The 22,500-nt window shown below is 35.8% G+C and overlaps 1 protein-coding gene across 2 annotated transcripts in view; it reads left to right on the plus strand.

Moving 5' to 3' along the window:
• The window catches only part of LOC106880226 (alpha-1,6-mannosylglycoprotein 6-beta-N-acetylglucosaminyltransferase A), a 50,130-nt gene extending 29,672 nt beyond the window's left edge, over nt 1-20,458 (plus strand). For both annotated transcript variants that reach the window (XM_089342256.1, XM_089342257.1), the window contains 11 exons: nt 411-581; nt 3,170-3,236; nt 7,761-7,863; nt 9,733-9,867; nt 11,419-11,552; nt 13,205-13,329; nt 15,568-15,729; nt 16,615-16,761; nt 18,509-18,628; nt 18,773-18,956; nt 19,194-20,458. In XM_089342256.1, coding sequence (XP_089198382.1) covers nt 411-581; nt 3,170-3,236; nt 7,761-7,863; nt 9,733-9,867; nt 11,419-11,552; nt 13,205-13,329; nt 15,568-15,729; nt 16,615-16,761; nt 18,509-18,628; nt 18,773-18,956; nt 19,194-19,453 — 1,608 coding nt within the window. In that variant the 3' untranslated portion in view covers nt 19,454-20,458. The remainder of the gene's footprint in view (nt 1-410; nt 582-3,169; nt 3,237-7,760; nt 7,864-9,732; nt 9,868-11,418; nt 11,553-13,204; nt 13,330-15,567; nt 15,730-16,614; nt 16,762-18,508; nt 18,629-18,772; nt 18,957-19,193) is intronic.
• Nucleotides 20,459-22,500: the final 2,042 nt, after the last annotated feature.

Genomic DNA, 22,500 nt, shown 5'->3' on the forward strand with positions numbered 1-22,500 from the left:
GGTTGCAGTTTTGAGGATCAGGGTTTAGTCAGTACAATCACCACCATTACTTGACTGGTACTTTATTTTTATTCATTCCTAATTAATGAAATTCTTAAGGTGGGGTGCCTAAGAATCGTTAGCATGCTGGGCAAAATGCTTAGTGGCATTTCATCCATCTTTATATTTACAGTTCAAATTCTGCCAAGGTTGACTTTACCTTACATCCTTTCGAAGTTAATAAAATAAGTACCAGTTGAGTACAGAGATCGATATAATCAACTTACCCCCTCCTCCGAATTTGCTGGCCTTGTGCCAAAATTTAAAAGCAGTTAATGAAATACTTGAAGTTCCACATTGATGTCATTCCCTTATGTATTGTAATATCTTCAACTCACCAAATTTGTGGTATTTTTGTTTCCTCCACCCAGGCCAATGTTACAACTAATATTGAACAGTTAATGAGTCTGTTGGTTGATCCAAATGAAAGGCAGGGATATGCTTTTATACGTATGAGGATCCAGCGAATGTGGCAGAAATGGATAGTAGCCATCAAATCCCTTCTCAAGAAACAAAACTTGAATAAAAGACCTAAAAAGCGGGTAAGTATTGGTTAAGAAATGTTTACACTTTCAGCTGGTCTTTCACATTATTATCCACTATAAAATAAAGCAACTGTATACACATGCACACGATCATGGCAATTGTCAGCCTCCTCTGGCCCCTGTGCCGGTGGCACGTAAAAAGCATTAGGATTGGCATTAGGAAGGTGCATCCAGCTGTAGAAACACTGCTAGATCAGACTGGAGCCTGGTGCAGCCTTCTGGCTTCCCAGACCCCAGTCAAACCATCCAACCCATGCTAGCATGGAAAACGGATGTTAAACGATGATGATGATGAGGATTGGCAGATGAAATGTGACTAGATTGTCTTACTATAGACTTGTCTGGTCTGTAAAAAGTGGATGTAAAAATAAGCCTTCACTCAGACTCAGCAACTGTCTATGACCCCAGTTCTTGAGCTGTGAGTTGTGTCCTTTCTTTGATTTCTATTGCAATAACCCAGTAGCCCCAACTCCTGCCTATTTCCTGGCTATGCTTCACATCACCTTATCCCTTTGTATATATATACACACATTTGTATATGCACATACCTGTAATTGTATATACACATAGCTATATTTGTATAAACACTCACCTATAACTGTATATACATTATCATCATTATCATCAATAACATTTAACATTTATTTTCCATACTAATATGGGTTGGATGCCTTGACAGGAACTTTGCAAGGCCAGGGTGTGCATCAAGTGCCATAGTCTGTTTTGACTTGGTTTCTACAGCTGGATACCCTTTCCTAATGCCAACAACTTTACAAAGTGTATCGGGTGCATTTTATGTAGCACTATTTCTATATTCACATCCAAACATCTGTGTATATACACCTACACACCTATAGCTGTATATATATATATATATATATATATATATATATATATACATCATCATTGTCATTATTTAATGCCTGCTTTCCATGCTAGCATGGGTTGGACAGTTTGACAAGAACTGGCTAGACAGAAGACAGCACCAGGCTTTAGTGTCTGTTTTGGCTTGAGTTTTTATCACTGGATGCCCTTCCTAATGCCAACCATTCCACAGAGTGGACCAAGTACTTTTTACATGACACCAGCACAGGTGAGGTCAGTTTTGGCATGGTTTTTACAGCTGGATGCCCTTCCAAATACCAACCACTTTGCAATGTGGACTCTGTATATATATATATATATATATATGTATGTATATATATATAATATATATATATATATATATATATATATATATATATATATATATATATACAGCTGGCTTCTTTCAGTTTCTGTATACTAAATCCACTCACAAGGCTTTGGTCAGCCTGAGTCTATAGCAGAAGACACTTGCTCAAGGTGCCACGTAGTGGGACTGAACCTGGAACCATGTGACTGGGAAGCAAGCTTCTTACCGCACTGCCATACATACATACATGCATACACACAGTCATATTTCCATATTTGTATATAGACACTTATAATTGTATATACATGCATCTATATTTGTGTATACATACATGTGTATGTGTGTATACATATAGATATATGTGCATGTGAACATATGTATGTGCATATGCATAGCTCAGTGGTCAGGATATTCAGCTCATTGTCGTAATTGTCATGAGTTTGATTACAGGTGGTGCATTACGTCCTTAAGCAAGACACTTTATTTCACGCTGCTTGAGTCTTCTCAGTTGACAAAAATGAGTAGTGCCTGTATTTCAGAGGGCTATCCTTGTCACATTATGTGTAATGCTGAATCTCCCTGAGAACTACATTAAGGGTACACATGTCTGTGGAGTACTCAGCCACTTGCACATGAACTTCATGAGTGAGCTTCATGATCAAAGCCTTGTAAGTGGATTTTGTAGACAGAAATTGAAAGAAGAGAATTTGGTAGACAGAAACTGAAAGAAGCCTGTAGTGTGTGTTTGTGCTAAATGGTGTTGGTGTGTTTATGCCCCAGTGACTTAGCAGTTCAGTAAAAGAGACCAATAGTTAATCTATTGGTCTCTTTTACTGAACTGCTAAGTTGGCATTGGCATTCCGTCGCTTACGACGTCGAGGGTTCCAGTTGATCTGATCGACGGAACAGCCTGCTCATGAAATTAACGTGCAAGTGGCTGAGCACTCCACAGACACGTGCACCCTTAACGCAGTTCTCGGGGGATATTCAGCGTGCAACAGTGTGACAAGGCTGACCCTTTGAATTACAGGCACAACAGAAACAGGAAGTAAGAGTGAGAGACAGTTGTGAAAGAGTACAGCAGGGTTCACCACCATCCCCTGCCGGAGCCTCGTGGAGCTTTAGGTGTTTTTGCTCATTAAACACTCACAACGCTCGGTCTGGGAATCGAAACCGCGATCCTATGACCGTGAGTCCGCTGCCTTAACCACTGGGCCATTGCACCTCCACAATAGATTAAGTACTAGGCTTAAAAGAAAAAATAAGTACTGGGATCGATTCATTCATCTAAAAATTTTTGAAGGCAGTGCCCCACAATGTCCACAGTCTAATGACTGAAACAAGTAAAAGATTAAATTAAAGAAATCTAACTTTATAATCTGAATTTCATATTTCAATTGTTTATTTTCAGGTTTTAATCCATTTAGGTCTTCTTACTAAACAAACAGGCTGGAAGTTTGCAGAAATGCAGTTTAAAGGTAAGAGATGAAAGATTTAAAGGAATTCTGTTTTGGATCACGTTTATAATGTTTTACTTTGCTCTAAAAATCCAAGTGATGTTCTTTTATATGGATATGAAGAAAGCTATGAATATTTGGTTATTTGCACAAATTAACTGGGTTTATTAACTGCTTTAAATGGACACCACTTGTTAAGATGAACTGGAAAAGGACATTGTGTCAGTGTTGATGAGATAAAGACACATACACACCATTTGTAGATATTAGCTAAATAAACACACATGCACAGACACACACACACACATACATTTTCTCTCACATACACAGATGCATATACATATATTCTGCTTTTGGAGATCCAGAAAGACATGGGACAAAGTATTCAAGTCTAATCTCAAGACACTGAGCCTCACAAAGGAGATGAGTAAGTACCAAGATATTTGGTACATTGCTGTACTGAAGAAGGCTCATCCGCCACATTAGAATTGTCATTGGTGTTGGTACCATGTTAAAAGTATCAAGTAATTCTGTGGAGGGGTTTGCATTAGGAAGGGCATTCAGCTGTAGAAACCATGTCAGAACAGACAATGGAGTCTGGTGCAGACCCTGGTTTTACCAGCTCTGGTCAAACCATCCAACCCATACCAGCATGGAAAACAGACATTAAATGATGATGATGATGATGACCTGTATATACACACACACACTCTGTAGACATGATCTAGTTTTATGTTGCTACTGAATAAAGAACTAGTTTGTAGATAGATTTATTTTACATTGGAACTGATGAACGATTAATATCAGGTTTGAAAAAGACAATCATTGATTTATTGCTTTGCTATAATGTTGAGATTGATGTGGGAATGTTTATAACACAAAATAGAAAAATATCACAACCTGTTCTTTCATACAAGATCAATGAACTTGTGTTACTTTCAAACAAGGCTAATGAGAAAAATTTTTAAAGTTTTCTCTTTGATATACACTGGCAAACGTTATTTCACACACACACACTCACACACACACACACACACACACACACACACACACTGCATTTAGACAAGGGCAAATAATGTACATACACATACATGAGTGTATGTATATCTACATGCATATGTGTTTGGTGTACTGCTATAACCTAATACATTCTTGTTGGTTTTCTTCAAATATATATATCATCATCATCATCATCATCATCGTCGTCGTTTAGCAGACGTTAAACGACGACGATGATGATGATGATGATGATGATATATATATATTTGAAGAAAAGCAACAAAAATGCATTAGGTTGTAGCAGTACGTACATTTCGTACAAGCTTCATTTATTTATGTAGTGAGAACACCACATAAGATGTGCAATGAAATTGTACTCCTCAGCTGCATAATTTCATTGCATATCTTATGTAGTGTTCTCACTACATAAATAAATGAAGCTTGTACGAAACGTACGTACTGCTATAACCTAATACATTTTTGTTGCTTTTCTTCAAATTTAATTCACCAAATCTTTTGATTTTGCTTTTGGATTTTACCCTACCAAATTCTGGTGCCACAAACATTTTAAGTACCACATTTAATCTTTTGATTAAATCTATATTATATATATATATATATATATATATATATATATATAGTGTTTGTTTTTATGTTCAGTTATACCAAGAACAATTCTACATTAACCTGATGAATTACTCTATACGTTTGTAAAGTGCAAATTTATAATTCTTGATCAAGAATGTTGCTGACAGTGACTTCAAAGTTTCAGCAGCTAGATCACTGTTGAATGATAGCTTAGCGAGCCAAAACTTCAAAGTTACTGTTAATAATATCCTTGTTTAAGAATAATAAATATATCATCATCATTTAACATCTGTCTTCCATGCTGGCATGGGTTGGACAGTTTGATGAGAGCTGGCAAGCAAGAGAGCTGCATCAGATTCTAGTTTGATTTGGCTTGGTTTCTACAGCTGGATGCCCTACCTAATGCCAAGTACTTTACAGTGTGTACTGGGTGCTTTTAACATGGCACCTCACAAGTACCCTCATGTTGCTTTTTATGTGGCATCAGGACAAGGCTCTTCAGAGCAATCCTCTTCACCATGGGTAGTGGCCTTAACACTTCTGCCATGGACTATGGATCTTCTTGAGTACAGCATGGCATCAGGTATCTCAGTTCTTTCTCATCTAGTCTGCAAGGTTCAGCATCCTGAGATTGTCCTTCAGTACTTTGTCCCATATCTTTGTGAGTCTCCCTCTATCATGTGTTCCATCTTCTCTGAGAGATCAGCACTTCTTCATGGAACTGTCAGCATCCATCTGCATCACATGACCAAACCAGCATAGTCTCTCCTCTTGCACACTGCATCTAATTCCTCTTACACCTAACTTCTCTCTAGCACTCTAAGGTGGCGAGCTGGCAGAAACGTTAGCATGCTGGGCGAAATGCTTAGCGGTATTTCGTCTGTCAAATTTTGCCGAGGTCGACTTTACCTTTCATCCTTTCGGGGTTAATAAATTAAGTACCAGTTGTGTACTGGGATCAATCTTATTTCTGTATTGCCCGCAAGGAGCTAAACATAGAGGGGAGAAACAAGGACAGACAAAGGGATTAAGTTGATTATATCGACCCCAGTGCGTAACTGGTACTTAATTTATCGACCCCAAAAGGATGAAAGGCAAAGTCGACCTCGGCGGAATTTGAACTCAGAATGTAACAGCAGACGAAATACCGCTAAGCATTTCACCCGGTGTGCTAACATTTCTGTCAGTTTGCCGCCTTGGGGTCAATCTAATCAACTGGCCCCCTCCCCAAAAATTTCGGGCCTTGTGCCTAGAGTAGAAAAGAATACACTAGTACTCTGTTGAACATGTACTCTTACTTTACACATCTAGCAGAGCATACTAGCCTCATTCCTCTTTAGCCGTCACATATCCTCATACAAATTTGTATTGATTAGTAGGTCTGAAGTGGCCATTTGATTGACAGGTATGAAATTATTCTGATCCATAGATGTCCACAAACTTCACTAGTTACGGCACAAACACAAACAGGGCTGTCAGCTTAGCTTTCACGATTACAAACTAAATAATTCAATTTTTTTTAAAATTGATTTATTTAGTTTGTACATTAATCATGAAACTAGTTTTGTATTGACCACAATGACTAATAAAATAGACTTCATCTATTTGGCTCGCCCCACATCATGTTCATACCAAGGAGAAAAGTCCGTTTGTTTTTATTTTATTTTTATTTTAAAAACAACGGCCATTCAACACATTGGAGTTCAGCTTTAACTGCTATTTCTCCCTCTCTTTGCCTTTATATATATATATATATACATAATTTGCTACTATCGGCCCAGTGACAAATTTGAAAGCGTTTCTTCTCACTATTTTACTTATATATATATATATATATATATATATATATATATATATATATATATATATATATATGATAAAACTTATTTGGAAATGGATGCATGGCATTCAATCAAATGATAATATATACACGTATCTGTGGAGTGCTCAGCCACTTGCACGTTAATTTCACAAGTAAGTTGTTCCGTTGATCGTACCAGCTGGGACCCTCGTCGTCATAACTGATGGAGTGCTCCTTACATATATATATATACACATATACATATATATACTTATATATACACACACACACATATATATATGTATATATATATATATATATATATATATATATATATATGTATATATGTATATATATATATATATATAGATAAATATGTATTACCATGTAAAATTTAATTTGATCTGGTTGAGCCATTTGAGAATGCATTGGGAACAGACAGAGATACAAAGGATTATATATATATATATATATAAAAGATAATAAGAGTGAAAAAACTACAGAAGGCTTGTGTTACATGGTTAAAGTATATATTTAAATTATGTCAGAAAAATGAAGTAGAGAAATTTGAAAGGACAACACGAAACCGCTTATTTCTCAAAATACAATGTTTATATACCAAAAAGATTTTATAACATTTTTATAACATTTTTCTGACATAATTTAAATATATACTTTAACCATGTAACACAAGCCTTCTGTAGTTTTTTCACTCTTATTATCATTTATACATCCAACCACGTGCTTTCACATACCAACTTTCTCACCTATATATATATATACATACATATACAGATTATCATTCGGCTTATGAATTGGTTCAAATAATCCAGCATGGAGACAGAAGGTAGCATCAAGAAAATTTATTCTGTGATAACCCTTTCCTATAGTAATGTTGAGTCCTAAATTCTTAAAAAGTCTAAAGAAATGTTTCCTATGCCTTTCTCTTTGTACTTTACTACTTCTGTTCAGGAAGAATAGGGCATCATCCTTATATAGACCTCCTGTTACTTTGTACTTTTCTTTTTTTCTTTTATAAATTTTTTGTAGAGTTCAGTCTTTAGTCCTTCATTTAAATACACTTATATGCATTTTGAATATATTAAAGATATTTTGGTTTGTGTTTGACATATTTTTTTTATAACCTCCCATTTCAGGTGGTCCACTTGGAGAACTTGTTCAATGGAGTGACCTGATATCGAGTTTATATTTACTTGGACACAACATTACAATTACAAGTGAAATGGAACAATTAACTGGGTTTGTTGAATTCATTTTCTGTTATTTAATTACCTCTTAAGCAGAATGGCCCACACTCTACAGTAAAAAGTCATAATTACTAGTTGAAGTCAATTAACTTGATTTGTTTTGATTGTTTGGAACAATGGTTCTCAACCATTTTTTGCCCAGGGACCCCTTTGATTGCTATTTTACTCAGGTGAACCCCCACAGCCATTCAGTGTTTAAAAAATCCTGCTATATTTTTATAAGTAAATATATATCTTCTTGCCTTTAACCCTACAACGCGGAGTATAGGCCACTTATAATTGAATTCCATGTCGCATAATTCTTCGCTTCTGTACTTATACTCTGCCATGAATGTCCCTCTTTGTCTAGTTCCTTTTGTGTTGATCTGCACCACGAGTTCTTAGGCCTACCCCTCTTTCTATATCCATCTGGATTCCACTGTAAAGCACTTTTCGCTACATTTGGTGTGTCCTTTCTAATTGTGCTACCAATCCACTTCCATTTTTTCTTAAATATTTGCTCTCTAATCGAAACGTGATTCGTTCTTTGCACTAGCTCCATATTGCTTATGTGTTCGGGCCATCTGATTTTAAGTATACTACGCAAGCACCCGTTGATGAATGATTGTATTTGCTTGTTTGACTTAACTGTTGTTCTCCATGTCTCAGCCCCATACAATAACACCGCTTTTACGTTAGTGTTAAAAATTCTTATTTTGTTCTTTATTGAAATTACACTTATTTATAAATGAGTGCAACATGTCAGAGAATGATTTTTTTTAAAAAAACTTTTAATGCCATATTTAGAGATGGAAGCATTTTATATTTATGTGCATGTTTCTATCTCTAAAGATGGTATTAAAAGTAAAAAAAAAATTAAAAAAAAAAGAAATCCAAATCTTTTTCTCACATGTGTTACAATCATTGTTGTCATTGGCAGCAATGGTGAAGATGTCGTCGTTGTCATCATCATCATCTCTACCATAATAATTTGCATACAAAAGGTAGGTTAGAGGTGAATTGAGAATAGCATTTAAAGGCATCAGCTGAGACATGCGTGAGAGACAGCAACACTGGTATGGATATTTTGATGTTTGAAGGTAATAAAGGCTTTGGGAACAGGTACCTTGTGGTGTTGGTGAGATAATTCCATGATGATTGGAAATATAGAGCACAAGAGACCTGTCAAAAGCACACAGTTCAGTGGTTAGGGTGTCGGGCTCACAATCATAGGGTAGTGAGTTCAGTTCCCAGACTGGGCTGTGTGTTGTGTTCTTGAGCAAGACACTTTATTTTACATCATTCCAGTTTGCTCAGTTGTAGAAATGAGTTGCGACGTCACTGGTGCTAAGCTGTATCGGCCATTGCCTTTCCCTTGGATAGCATCGGTAGCATGGAGAGGGGGAGGCTGGTATGCATGGGTGATTACTGATCTTCCATAGACAAACTTGCCTGGACTTGTGTCTTAGAGGGGAAGTTTCTAGGTGCAATCCCGTGGTCATTCATGATCGAAGGGGGTCGTTAGCCTAGACCTGTTAAAGCCATGCCTAGATAGAAAAACAAAGAAGGAAGAAGAGAAAGGGAAGGGCCCTGTGAGGTGGCTGTTGTTGTTGTTAATCCTTTAGCATTCAAATTTCTTTGTCAACTGTATTGCTTATACTGTGTAACAAAATATTTTTCTTTTTGGTCTTTGGTCAGTAAGTGTTATTTCCTATTTGCTTCTAACTAGGAATCAAAGGAAATCACTACTATTCCCTTCAAACTTTGCTCTTGTGATCTGGACATATATATTGAGTATGATACACAGATGACTTTTTTTATCATTTTATGTTTTTCATTTCTCCATTTGATTTTTTTTTTCTGTTTGTTTGTTTTTTATCAGGATCTTATCCAAACTTCCATCTGTGTTGTCTCCATGTCAAGCCCGGAAGGACTTACCTGTTGATATGATCTACACTGACCTTGTTGGTTTACGTCAGTTCAAAAAACATGTAAAAGGGGGTTATGGTAAATTCAGGTGAGTTCTGCATTACAACTCTCTTTCCTCCTCCTCTTTTTTCTTTCCTTCTTTCTCCTCTTCCACCTCTTTCTGTTCTTTCTCCTTCCTCCTCTTCTACCTCTTCTTCCTTCTCTTTCTCGTCCTCCTTTCCTTCTTCCTCCTCTTCCCTTTCTCATCCTCTTTCTCCTCTTTTCCCTCTCCTCTTTTCCTCCTCCTCTCCCTCCTCTTCTTCTTCCTCCCTCCTCTATCATCATCATCCTCATTTTTCATCTATTTTTTCTTTTGTTCACCTGTCTTACCCACATTGCAGTATGGACTGTGTGTATTTTTTTTGTAACCATATGGTCCCAGGTTCAGTCCCACTGCATAGCACTTTAGGCAAGTGTCTTCTACTATAGCCTCAGGCTGGCCAAAGCCTTGTGAGCGGATTTGGTAGACAGAAACTGAAAGAAGCCCATCATATATATATATATATGTGTGTGTGTGTGTGTGTGTGTGTGTGTGTGTGTGTGTGTGTATATGTTTGTGTGTGTTTGTCCCCACCCCATCGCTTGACAACCGATGTTGGTGTGTTTAGGTACCCATAATTTAATGGTTCAGCAAAAGAGACCGATAGAATAAGTACTAGGCTTACAAAGAATAAGTCCTGGGGTCAATTTGTTTGACTAAAGGCAGTGCTCCAGCAAGGCCACACTTAAATAACAAACAAATAAAAGAAATGTCACTAGCACTAAAGATGCTGTCTACAGCAGGACTAAAGAGCTGATAACCCCCCAGAAGGGGTTACTAATCCCTACTATCATAAGTAGCTAAATGAGGTATGTTGCCTGTAAACTACCATTGGGTCAGTACTTTACTAATTTGTATTTTATTTTTTTCTTCGTATCATACCTGCTTCTTTCTCTTTCTTCTTCCTTCTTTCCCACAACTCTTTCTTCTTCTTCTTCCTTCTTTTCCACTACTCTTTCTTCTTCCTTCTTTCCTATTTCTCTTTCTTCCTTCTTTCCCACTACTCTTTCTTCTTCTTCCTTTCCCACTACACTTTCTTCTTCCTTCTTTCCCACTACTCTTTCTTCTTCCTTCTTTCCCACTACTCTTTCTTCTTCCTTTCCCACTACACTTTCTTCTTCCTTCTTCCCCACTACTCTTTCTTCTTCCTTCTTTCCCACTACACTTTCTTCTTCTTCCTTTCCCACTACACTTTCTTCTTCCTTCTTTCCCACTACACTTTCTTCTTCCTTCTTTCCCACTACTCTTTCTTCTTCCTTCTTTCCCACTACTCTTTCTTCTTCCTTTCCCACTACACTTCTTCCTTCTTTCCCACTACTCTTTCTTCTTCCTTCTTTCCCACTACTCTTTCTTCTTCCTTCTTTCCCACTACTCTTTCTTCTTCCTTTCCCACTACACTTTCTTCTTCCTTCTTTCCCACTACTCTTTCTTCTTCCTTTCCCACTACACTTTCTTCTTCCTTCTTTCCCACTACTCTTTCTTCTTCCTTTCCCAGTACACTTTCTTCTTCCTTCTACTTTCTCTTTCTGTTTCTCATCAATCCACTGAATTTATTTTCAGCTGTTTGCTACGTATTGTGGATTCATTTGGGACTGAACCAGCCTACAATCATAGAGATTTTGCTCGCAGAAACAAGTTATTGACCACATGGGGTGGACAAGATCTGCATCCTCAACAGTTCTTTACAATGTTTCGTATGTATACAAACTCCGATTTATATATAATACCTATAATATTATCAAATATATGATACTATCTAATATATAATTGTATCAAAAATATCAAATCAAATATAAGAAAATATTGAATATATGATATTATTAAACATATATTCCTATCAAATATATATCAAATATAAAATATTGTCAAAAAGTTTGATATTATCAAATATATGATAATATCAAATATATATTGTTATTAAATATATGTTGTTATTGAATATATCGTATTGCCAGAACTGTATTATCAAATATATATTATCAAAAATATGATATCAGATATATCATATTATCAAATATATGTTGTTATTAAATATATATTGTTATCAAATATATAATAGAAAATAGAAAATATTGTCAACAATATGATATTATCAAATATGCGATGATAATATTAAATATATAATGTTATTAAATATATAATGTTATAAAAGATATGATGTTGTCAAATATATGAAGTTACCAAATATATAATGTTATCAAATATACACTGCTTTCTGAAATGGTCTCTAAATTTCTAAAATCCTTTCACGTACTGTTAAAACAAATAAGAACAAACACTTAAACAGTACTTCTGTTTATTTGGGTCCTCCTCATTTTGTTAGCTTCTCATTTCTCTGTTGTCATCTTGTTAATTTTTCATTTCTTTGTTGTCTGCAATCATGATCCTTTATATTTATCACATTTTGCTGGTCCCTAAAACTAATTTTTTCAACTTGAAGTAATCCTTTAACCCTTTTGTATTCAGATTATTCTGTCAAATGTAATCCCTATTTTTTTTCACACTGTTTAGAATTAATCATGCATTATCTTGTAACTTTGAGATTTCAATGGGGTGACTGTTTATTTTACAATGACATTGTAGAGTAGGTGTGAGAGACTGGATCTGGCCAGTTTGGACCTAAAACAGGTAGAATATTTTGGCCAGATATGGGTTAAACTGAAGAGTTAAAACTGAAGTGATCTGAATCATCAAAGCTCAAAGTGGTCCTCGTATCTTAAAATTATCAGTTTGTTAGATACCCCAGCCACCTGTACCACCACTTATCATTTTGTAAATTTATCTCATGTAAAAACCATGCCAAACAGACCTAGCTGGTGCTGGTACCATATATAAAGCACCCAGTTGTAAGGTGGTTGGCATTAGGAAGGTCATCCAGCCATAAAAACCATGCCAAAACATACCTCACAGGTGCTGGTGCCATGTAAAAAGTATCTACTCTGTAAGGTGGTTGGCATTAGGAAGAGCATCCAACCGTAAAACCGATGCCAAAACAGACCTTGTCAGTACTGGTGCCATGTAAAAAAAGCATACACATTCTACTTTGTTAGGTGGTTAGCATTAGGAAGAGCATCCAGCCGTAAAACCGATGCCAAAACAGACAGTAAAGCCTGGTGAAGTCCTCTAGCTTGCCAGCTCCTGTCAAACAGTCAAACCCATACTAGCATGGAAAACATGTTAAGCAAGAATATATGGTAAGATAAGAAGTGTGATTGAGAGAAGAAAGGATTGCATTGATGAAAGAAGAGCGAAGAAAGAGGAAGATGAGATTTGTTTGCACGAGTTAAAACATGCCAAGTTGTTTGTGTTCTTCTTTGTCACATATTGATATTATGTATATTTGTAGCTCACACCCCTGACAACTCATTTATGGGGTTTGTAGTTGAACAGCATTTGAAGGATCCTGTACTGCCAAGCATTAAGAAAAAGAACCAAGCTGTAGTCTATGGTAAAAATGAATTGATGTGGAAGGTCAGTTTTTTCTTTTTGTTTTTTTTCTTTTAATAAATTTTCATCTTGATTAATGAGTTTCCTAGTCATCATCATCATCACCGTTTAACGTCCGCTTTCCATGCTAGCATGGGTTGGACGATTTGACTGAGGACTGGTGAGACCAGATGGCTACACCAGGCTCCAATCTGATTTGGCAGAGTTTCTACAGCTGGATGCCCTTCCTAACGCCAACCACTCAGAGAGTGTAGTGGGTGCTTTTTACGTGCCACCGGCACGAAGGCCAGTCAGGCGGTACTGGCAACGGCCACACTCAAAATGGTGTATTTTATGTGCCACCCGCACAAGAGCCAGTCCAGGGGCACTGGCAACGATCTCACTCGAAAGTCCTTACACATGCCGTGCAAATTGTAGCTGTGTTGTAAACTAAGTCAGCGTGGTTGACCAAGATAGCAGTCCTATTTTGTTGTAGAGATCGTGGGTGACCCATAGGCTAACCAGAAATTAGTTTCAGGTAGGTTTAATAAACTACAATAGTGTTCATCTATAATTTTGCTGGAAGTAAAACTGCACTGACTCACAGTTGTGGTTGATAGGCCTGCTAGAAATAGCAGCCAAATTACCCTAAAATCGCACTGCACTGTCTTAGAAAAGGACATATTGGACAATGTAGGACTAAATTCCTGTTTCATAGGGATAGTCAGGACTAGGCCTCTTAACCTTGGGCTAAACACAAGCTAAACTATGGAAGTGATAAAAGGAGATATTTGAGGGGAGCTAAGAGTCAAGAGTTGGTGAGTAACCTTAAAGGGTTGAACTGTGAATAAAAGTCTGACTAGAAAAATGTTGGCTGCTTTTTCTTGTTACCCTTCATCATCATCATCATCATCATCATCATCATCATAGTTTAACGTCCGCTTTCCATGCTAGCATGGGTTGGATGATTTGACTGAGGACTGGTGAAACCAGATGGCTACACCAGGCTCCAATCTGATTTGGCAGAGTTTCTACAGCTGGATGCCCTTCCTAACGCCAACCACTCAGAGAGTGTAGTGGGTGCTTTTACGTGCCACCAGCACGAAGGCCAGTCAGGCGGTACTGGAAACGGCCATGCTCGAAATGATGTATTTTATGTGCCACCCACACAAGAGCCAGTCCAGGGGCACTGGCAACGATCTCGCTCAAAAATCCTTATACATGTCACGGGCACAAGTGCCAGAAAGGCGACGCTGGGCACAGGTGCTATCCTGATTTTGCTTTCGCTTGCCCCAATGTCTTTGCAAGCTGAGTTTCGTGTCCAATGAAGGAGACGACGTTGGCATGGGTGCCTTCATCTTATATCATATTTTGACATAGACCGTCATTTCAATTCTTTATTTCATAATCATTCAATTTGTAACATGCTCCTTGCTAAGAGTGTGTACTGGACGGTACTTACCCCTTATTATTCAATGGTGTTCCCTCAGATTTACAGTTATATACTTATTTCGAAACCCCTCTTTAGCATGATTACGATTCATGCTCATCCAGAATATTCTGAAGCACCCCTTGGCACCAAAGTCTGGAGATGGTCCTGAATCATAATAAAGGGAAAAAAATTGAAATTTAAAGTATTTTTACTCACAAGATACAATAATTGTATTTATAAAAATAGAGTTTGGTCATAGATCAAGATTAAATGTATTGCATCACACTTTCCGAATGAATTCTTTCTAAACTGCCTTTTGTTTTGAAAATAATAATTTCTCTTGTGAATAGATTTTTTAAAGACGTTTTGTTTCATTTTGAAATATGGTGTAATAAAGAAAGTAAAATGACAGTGTATAATTAATGATAGCAGTAATTATGACAGCCTATAGTTAATTATGACACGTGAGGCTGGATAATTACCAAAAAAAAAAAAAAGTATTAAAAGATAGTTGGGGAATAAATCTAGGTGAGCAAGTAATAAAATAAAGTAGCAAATATCAAGGCTCTAATTATTTATTTGTTGTTCTGCCTTCAGATTTGTGTTTTGGATAATACTAATCCAAATTCTTTGCTTTTATTATATTTCTGAGGCAGTATGGTTAGAATTAGACACTCATTTCCTCAGTCATTTAACACATCCCAGGTAGTTCATAAGACGATCATTAACTCAGTGCATCTCTAAATCAAGTCAGGGGAGATAATGCTTGACTATGTTGCCCCCTGATATAATTCTATGAAAATATATTTATGATTTCGTTGGAGATTTATCATTGTTCTCTATCTTTGCAGGATAAAACCAACTACTTGGCTGTTGTGAATAAATTTGTGGACATTCATGGCACAGTTTATGTTAATGGCAAAACAAACAAAAGCCGTTATATTCCTTTGTATGTTAAAAACCATGGCTTGCTCAAAGGAGAAGAACTTCATACGTTACTCCGAGAGTCTAAGGTAATTTGATTGTGACATTTATTTCTCCAAGCTGTTTTCACCTTTGTGTTTTAGTGACTAAGCAAAAAGCTCTATGCAAATGAACTAACAGAACAATTGCATTAATTGTTCAGATGTTAGTCCTGTTGTTCAACTTGAGATATAGTTGTCTAGGTCATTGCTGTTTCTGTCATCATGAGGTCTCCTAATTTAAAGATGGTTATATTGTTATACATAGAATAAACACTATTCCAAGATAATTGAATTATTCCCAACAACAAGAAACATATGTGGGTTATAAAGATGACAATAACAGCAGTTAATGGTGGTGGCATAGGTCTTCATAATATATCCACATGCATACGCAATGTGAAAGCACAGCAATTAGAGTGTCAGACTCACAATCATGATGTAGTGAGTTCGATTCCCAGACTGGGCTGTGTGTTGTGTTCTTGAGCAAGACACTTTATTTCACATTGCTCCAGCTCATTAAACTGTAGAAATGAATTGCGATGTCACCGGTGCCAAGCTGTATCAGCCTTTGCCTTTCCCTTGGATAACATGGGTAGCATGGAGAGAGGAGGCTGGTATGCATGGACAACCACTGGTCTTCTACAAACAACTTTGCCTGGACTTGTACCGCAAGGATAACTTTCTAGTTGTAATCCCATGATCATTCATGACACCCAAAAGGGAGTCTTTTTTACATACACAATGACAGATTTATATTAATAAGAGTCCTACTACAGTATCTGTTCTTACTATTTACATCATTACTACACTACTCTTAGTATAACTACCAATACCGATGGTTGTTATTAGTATTTTTGTAATATCTCTTTATTCTTGTCTTTTTTATCAGTTACAAAAAAATTTTAATTGCTTTTCTGTTTTGTATCATTTCAGTTATTTATTGGTCTTGGTTTCCCCTATGAAGGACCTGCTCCTCTTGAAGCGATAGCTAATGGTTGTGTGTTCCTCAATCCAAAATTCAACCCACCTCACAGCAGTAAAAATATACCATTTTTCAAGGGGAAGCCAACTTCTCGAAATGTAAGAAACTTCTTTAAAATGTTTAGCACATTAGAACAGTGTTGGCTGTCAGGGCCAGTTACTAGGTTAGCCTGTGTTGTCTTAGATAATTACATAGAATATAACGAGGGTATCTCTACATGATGGTATGACCTGTTAGAAATAGCAGCTAAATTCCTTCAGATTACACTACTATAAAAGACAGGAAGATAAGCATGGTTTCATATACTTTTGATCATAGGTTTAGCTTGACCTAGGGTTAAACAACAACACCAACAATTTATAATTGCTTTGTGACGATTTTATTGAAGGGTCAATTATGGTCATTATCTTTTGTTGTTGTTGGCACTCCGTCGCTTACGACGTCGAGGGTTCCAGTTGATCGGATCAACGGAACAGCCTGCTCGTGAAATTAACGTGCAAGTGGCTGAGCACTCCACAGACATGTGTACCCTTAACGTAGTTCTCGGGGATATTCAGCTTGACACAGTATGACAAGGCTAACCCTTTGAATTACAGGCACAACAGAAACAGGAAGTAAAAGTGAGAGAAAGTTGTGGTGGAAGAGTACAGCAGGGTTCACCACCACCCCCTGCCGGAGCCTAGTGGAGCTTTAGGTGTTTTCACTCAATAAACACTCACAACGCCCGGTCTGGGAATCGAAACTGCAATCCTATGACCACGAGTCCGCTGCCGTAACCACTGGGCCATTGCGTCTCTGACCATTATCTTTAACTTGTATATATATATATATATATATATATATATATATATATATATATATATATATATATATATATATATATATATATATATATATATATATATATAATTATGTGTATTTCTTCTATCTTAATGAATAAAAATTCTTCTGATAGAATAAATGGGTTAATAGAAACCAATGTAGCAAAGAACACAAAATAACTGTGGTTAGCTCCTGTTTTTTAGGCGGGAACTCCTTGAAATTTTGGGTATTCGAGTATATTTAAGAATTGGAGAAAACGCATGTTATAATTGCATAATTTTAATATCAAAGATCCCTATGGATCACACAGGTTGTAATCCTTTGAAACATATGTAGGAATAAAGTATGCAATTATAACATGCGTTTTCTCCAATCCTTAAATTCTTATATCTATATATATATATATATATATATATATATATATATACACACACACACACACACACAACAACACACACACACAGATTTTGTAACATTAAATACCACTTTCTTTGTCAAACTCTTTACCTAGAAGTGACCTCCAACCCTTTCTTGTGGGTCAACTTTCACAAATTCTCCCCGTGTCTTCCTCACTTTCACTTTACCACCTGCTCCTTGCTTCCACTGAGAATCACAAGTCACTTCTTTATTCATGCATCATCCCCCATATGGCCTACATGTCGATACCAGCTCAGACTTCTCTCTTGTACACTACATCTGATTGGACTCTTATGCCCAGTTATTCTCTCAGCTCTTCTCCATCATTTATCTTTACAAACATTACATGTCCAATGAGAGCATGGAATTCTGAAACCAAATTCAATGTTAGATTAACAATTCATTCCTTGAGCATTGATTAAATCTCATAAAGATATTGGAATAAACAGAAATTTACATCAAATACAAGTCCCCTACCCTTTTCATTATTTGATCAACATTGCATTAATTTTTTTTGTTTTCTTTTTTAATGTTTTTTTTTTTTTTTTTATAAATCTCTAAATTAGACTCTATGTAATTACATTAACAACCTATTTTCTGATATAGCTTACCAGCCAACATCCTTATGCTGAGCATCATATTGGTAGACCTTACGTTTATTCAGTGGACATCAATGATTTAGCAGCTGTGGAGAGTATTCTTACTGAAATCATGACATTAAATAAGGTAAAATATTTGTTCTGCTTTTATTTCAGACTCTCAACTCTTATTGTACAATAACAATAATTCCAATTCAAAGTACACCTCGTTAACGTTGGTGTTGATTATGATAATGTTGATGTATATCAAAGAGTTATTGATATATTTCAGTTTGAACCCTACATGCCACACGAATTCACTGAGGAAGGAATGCTACAAAGATTGAATGCTTATCTTGAAGGACAAAATTTCTGCTCATTTCAAAAGACTGCTCCAAAATGGCCTCCATCCGATGCCATCGTTGTATATCTTGGTGAAGCTGGCAAGCCTTGTAACGATGTTTGTTGGCAAAGAAGTAAGTAGAAATTCTTCTCATTTCCTGTTTTGTTTTGTTTTGTTTTTGTTAAATTACTCAAAAAAATTTTTTTGTTTTGTTTTGTAATCTAAAATCATATTATTGTTTTTTAAATATTTGATTTTATGAATATTCCATTAATTAAGGTAATGTTAAGCTTGATTCATTACAGAGTAGATGATATGCTTTTGTGATGTTACGGAAAGATTTATTTTCTTCTTTTATTTCCTTCTTTAGATCGTATCTGTGAACCCTCATATTTTGAAGACATCAACAATTTAGAATCACTGAAGAAATACAAAGCTAACTGCACCACAAAAAAATCCATAACAGACATTTATTACCCGGCGTTTAATCCTAAAACATTTGAGTGCATTTTACAGACAGATGAACGCTTGTTCAGTTGTGCAGGCGACAAGTTTCCTTTAATGCGTTTATGTCCATGTCGAGATTATATCAAAGGGCAGAGTGCTCTCTGTAAAAACTGTGATAGGTGACGATGCTGTGAAAATTTATGCCACAGAATTAACCAGGTTTTATTTTCCTATACCTTTACTTCTCTTTCTAATGCATCTATCAAACTATCAAATGTCACCATTTATAAATAGATGTCTTCTGTGTGTGTGTGTGTGTGCATCTACATGTCTGTCTGTATACACATGCATGTATATACATAAATACACTGGTGTATTTTAGTAGCAACTTTTCATTGCTGCTTGTATGTGCTTGAAATAACGATCACTGATCCAGTTGACTAGTTTGAGGTGAATTTTTTTCCAAAATTTCTCTCCATTTCTATTTTATGTAAAGATAGATAGCTTATGAAACAAGGTGAGGAGACCATCTTTTATGCTTTAAATAATGTCTCATCCTCGGTCTGTTCACTTACAGACTGCAACAATCTTTGATCACATTATTTCCATTCATAACACAAAAGTAAACCAAAAGTTATTTATTGGTTACATTATCATTTATCAGAATAAAAACCATGTCTGCCAAAAATAAACAGCTGATATCATCTTCCATAAACTGACAATTTGCTACTATCAACAAAGTCCACTACTGGAAAAGAAACTCACTGTCATACTTCTGTTAGATACATACACCTAAATGTATTCTGTATGTACACCTTTCTTGACATAATGTCTTTTAACAGACGACTCACAGAGCCAATAGGGAGTTTCAACACGAGAGACTCAACCTGTTAGAAATAGTAGCTAAGTCTCCCTCAAATTAGATCTTATTGCCTTAACAAAAAGGGGAGAAGAGACAAAGACAGACTGGTCATGGCTGGTGCATCTTTGCGAGCATGGATCTGAGATGACCTGGGGTTAAACAATGCCAAATGTCTCAACAAAAATGTACAGTGTTTTATTGATGTTTTATCATTACTTAGCTTGGTTTTTAAAGGGAAAAATTCCTAACTTAACCCTTGAAAATTGAAAATGGTTTTCAGTAGTTAAGGTTTCCATCAAATTTAATGTTTGAAGAAATGTATAAAATTTTTACAGAAAGAAAATCAATGTCACATTGGCAAACTGGATATCTGGTTGTTATTTCAGCATAAGTGTGTGTATGTATAAAAATGTGTGTGTGTGTTTATGCACACACTCACACACACACACATACATGTTTGTGTGTATATATGTATGTGTGTGTATATATATATATATATATATATATATTTATATAAATAAGGATAAGATCGATATTTAAAATATTGATCTTATCAAGTGGTCAGCATGGGAATAAAAACCATCAAAGGTAATAATTATTTAAAATTATAATACAGGGTATCAAGAGATACCACCACGCTGAAAAAATAGCAGTCAAATCCTGACTCTAAAACCACAAACCCGCACGGGGGTTTTAGGCGGGCTATTTAAGCTAGTCGTGTCCATACGTGCATATATATGTATGTATACGTCCGTATATGTAAGTATACTGTTTATATACATGTATTTGTATTTATGTACTTGAGTATATTCCACTGATGAAGGCAGAGCATTATTATTTATGCAAAGCCAGAAATCCAGGATTTGGAATTATCTTATTATTTTTACTGGTTTATTTGGTCTTCGTCTTCGCTACTCGTGCCATGCGGACATTTATTGTGGTTTTAGAGTCAGGATTTGACTGCTATTTTTTCAGCGTGGTGGTATCTCTTGATACCCTGTATTATAATTTTATATATATATATATATATAATAGATACATATATAGATAATATACACATGAGTACATACATTCATTCATACATACATACATATATATATGTGTGTGTGTGTGAGAGGGGTAAGATATTATAATCACCAGTTTGTGACATAAAAAACATACTGCTTGTATTGTATGCATGTGTGTGTGTGCGTGTATGTATTGTACATATATATGTATATTCCTGTATGAATTTTTTAATTCTACATTGACATTAAACAAAACCAATAATAATGATTTTGATAATTGTGCAAGAGGTGTCCACTTGTGATATAAATGTGTTGTTAACGCTACAATACCACATTAGTGCTGATCAGATTTAGTTTCCATGGTGGATATATCCATGATCAGATTTTTTAAAATTCTGGGGTGGGGAGGAAATAAATTATGTTTATTGGCAAAAAATAGAGCGAGAATTGAACAAACCGTGGCTTACGATTTTAATTAAATCGAATTGAACAAATCATAGCTTACAATTTTAATTAAATCAAATTGGAATCAATGCACATAAATTTATAGATTTATCAAGTTAAGAAATTACATTTTTATGCATTTAACTAACCTCAAATCATTTTAAACATTGCTCCCAATGTCAAAGTTTTTGTTGTAAAGTGGGTCCTACTACTACTACTACTATTATAATATATGAGGAAGAGGACAGGATTAACCCCTTTAGTATTTTTCTTTTTTGTTTTTTCTTTTACTTGTTTCAGTCTTTAGACTGCAGCCATTCTGAGGCACTACCTTGAAGAACGTCTAGCCAAATGAAGTGATTCCCAGTAGTTTCATTGGTCTCTTTTGCTGAACCACTCAGTAGGTATGAAAAAATAAACAGACCAACATCGGTTGTCAAGCGGTGGGGGAAAACACACACACACACATGACAGGCTTCTTACAGTTTCCGTCTACCAAATCTACTCACAAAAGGCTTTGGTCGGCCTGAAGCTATTGTAGAAGACACTTGCTCAAGGTGCCATACAGTGGGACTGACCCATGAACCATGCAGTTGGGAAGCAAGCTTCTTACTTCACAGTACACTTATAATTAATCAATCCCCTTTATATATTAGTAATGTCTATACAACATTAATAGGTTAGAAATATATGAATTATATGCGCATTCACACACATTTAGTCTCATACATATGCACACGTTCTTACTTACACACACACATATTGCCTATGTGTATGATAATAATGTTAAATTGTTAATGTGCGTGTGTGTATAGATACGTGCATACATACTTGATTTAGTATTGCATAATATTTAAGGGTTTGTTAAATTTGTATTCCACAGAAAGAAAAGCAACTTGATTTATGAAAGCTGTTTC

The sequence above is a fragment of the Octopus bimaculoides genome, chromosome 25 (genome assembly GCF_046866305.1).
Source record: "Octopus bimaculoides isolate indiv1 chromosome 25, ASM4686630v1, whole genome shotgun sequence".
Lineage (NCBI taxonomy): Eukaryota > Metazoa > Mollusca > Cephalopoda > Octopoda > Octopodidae > Octopus > Octopus bimaculoides.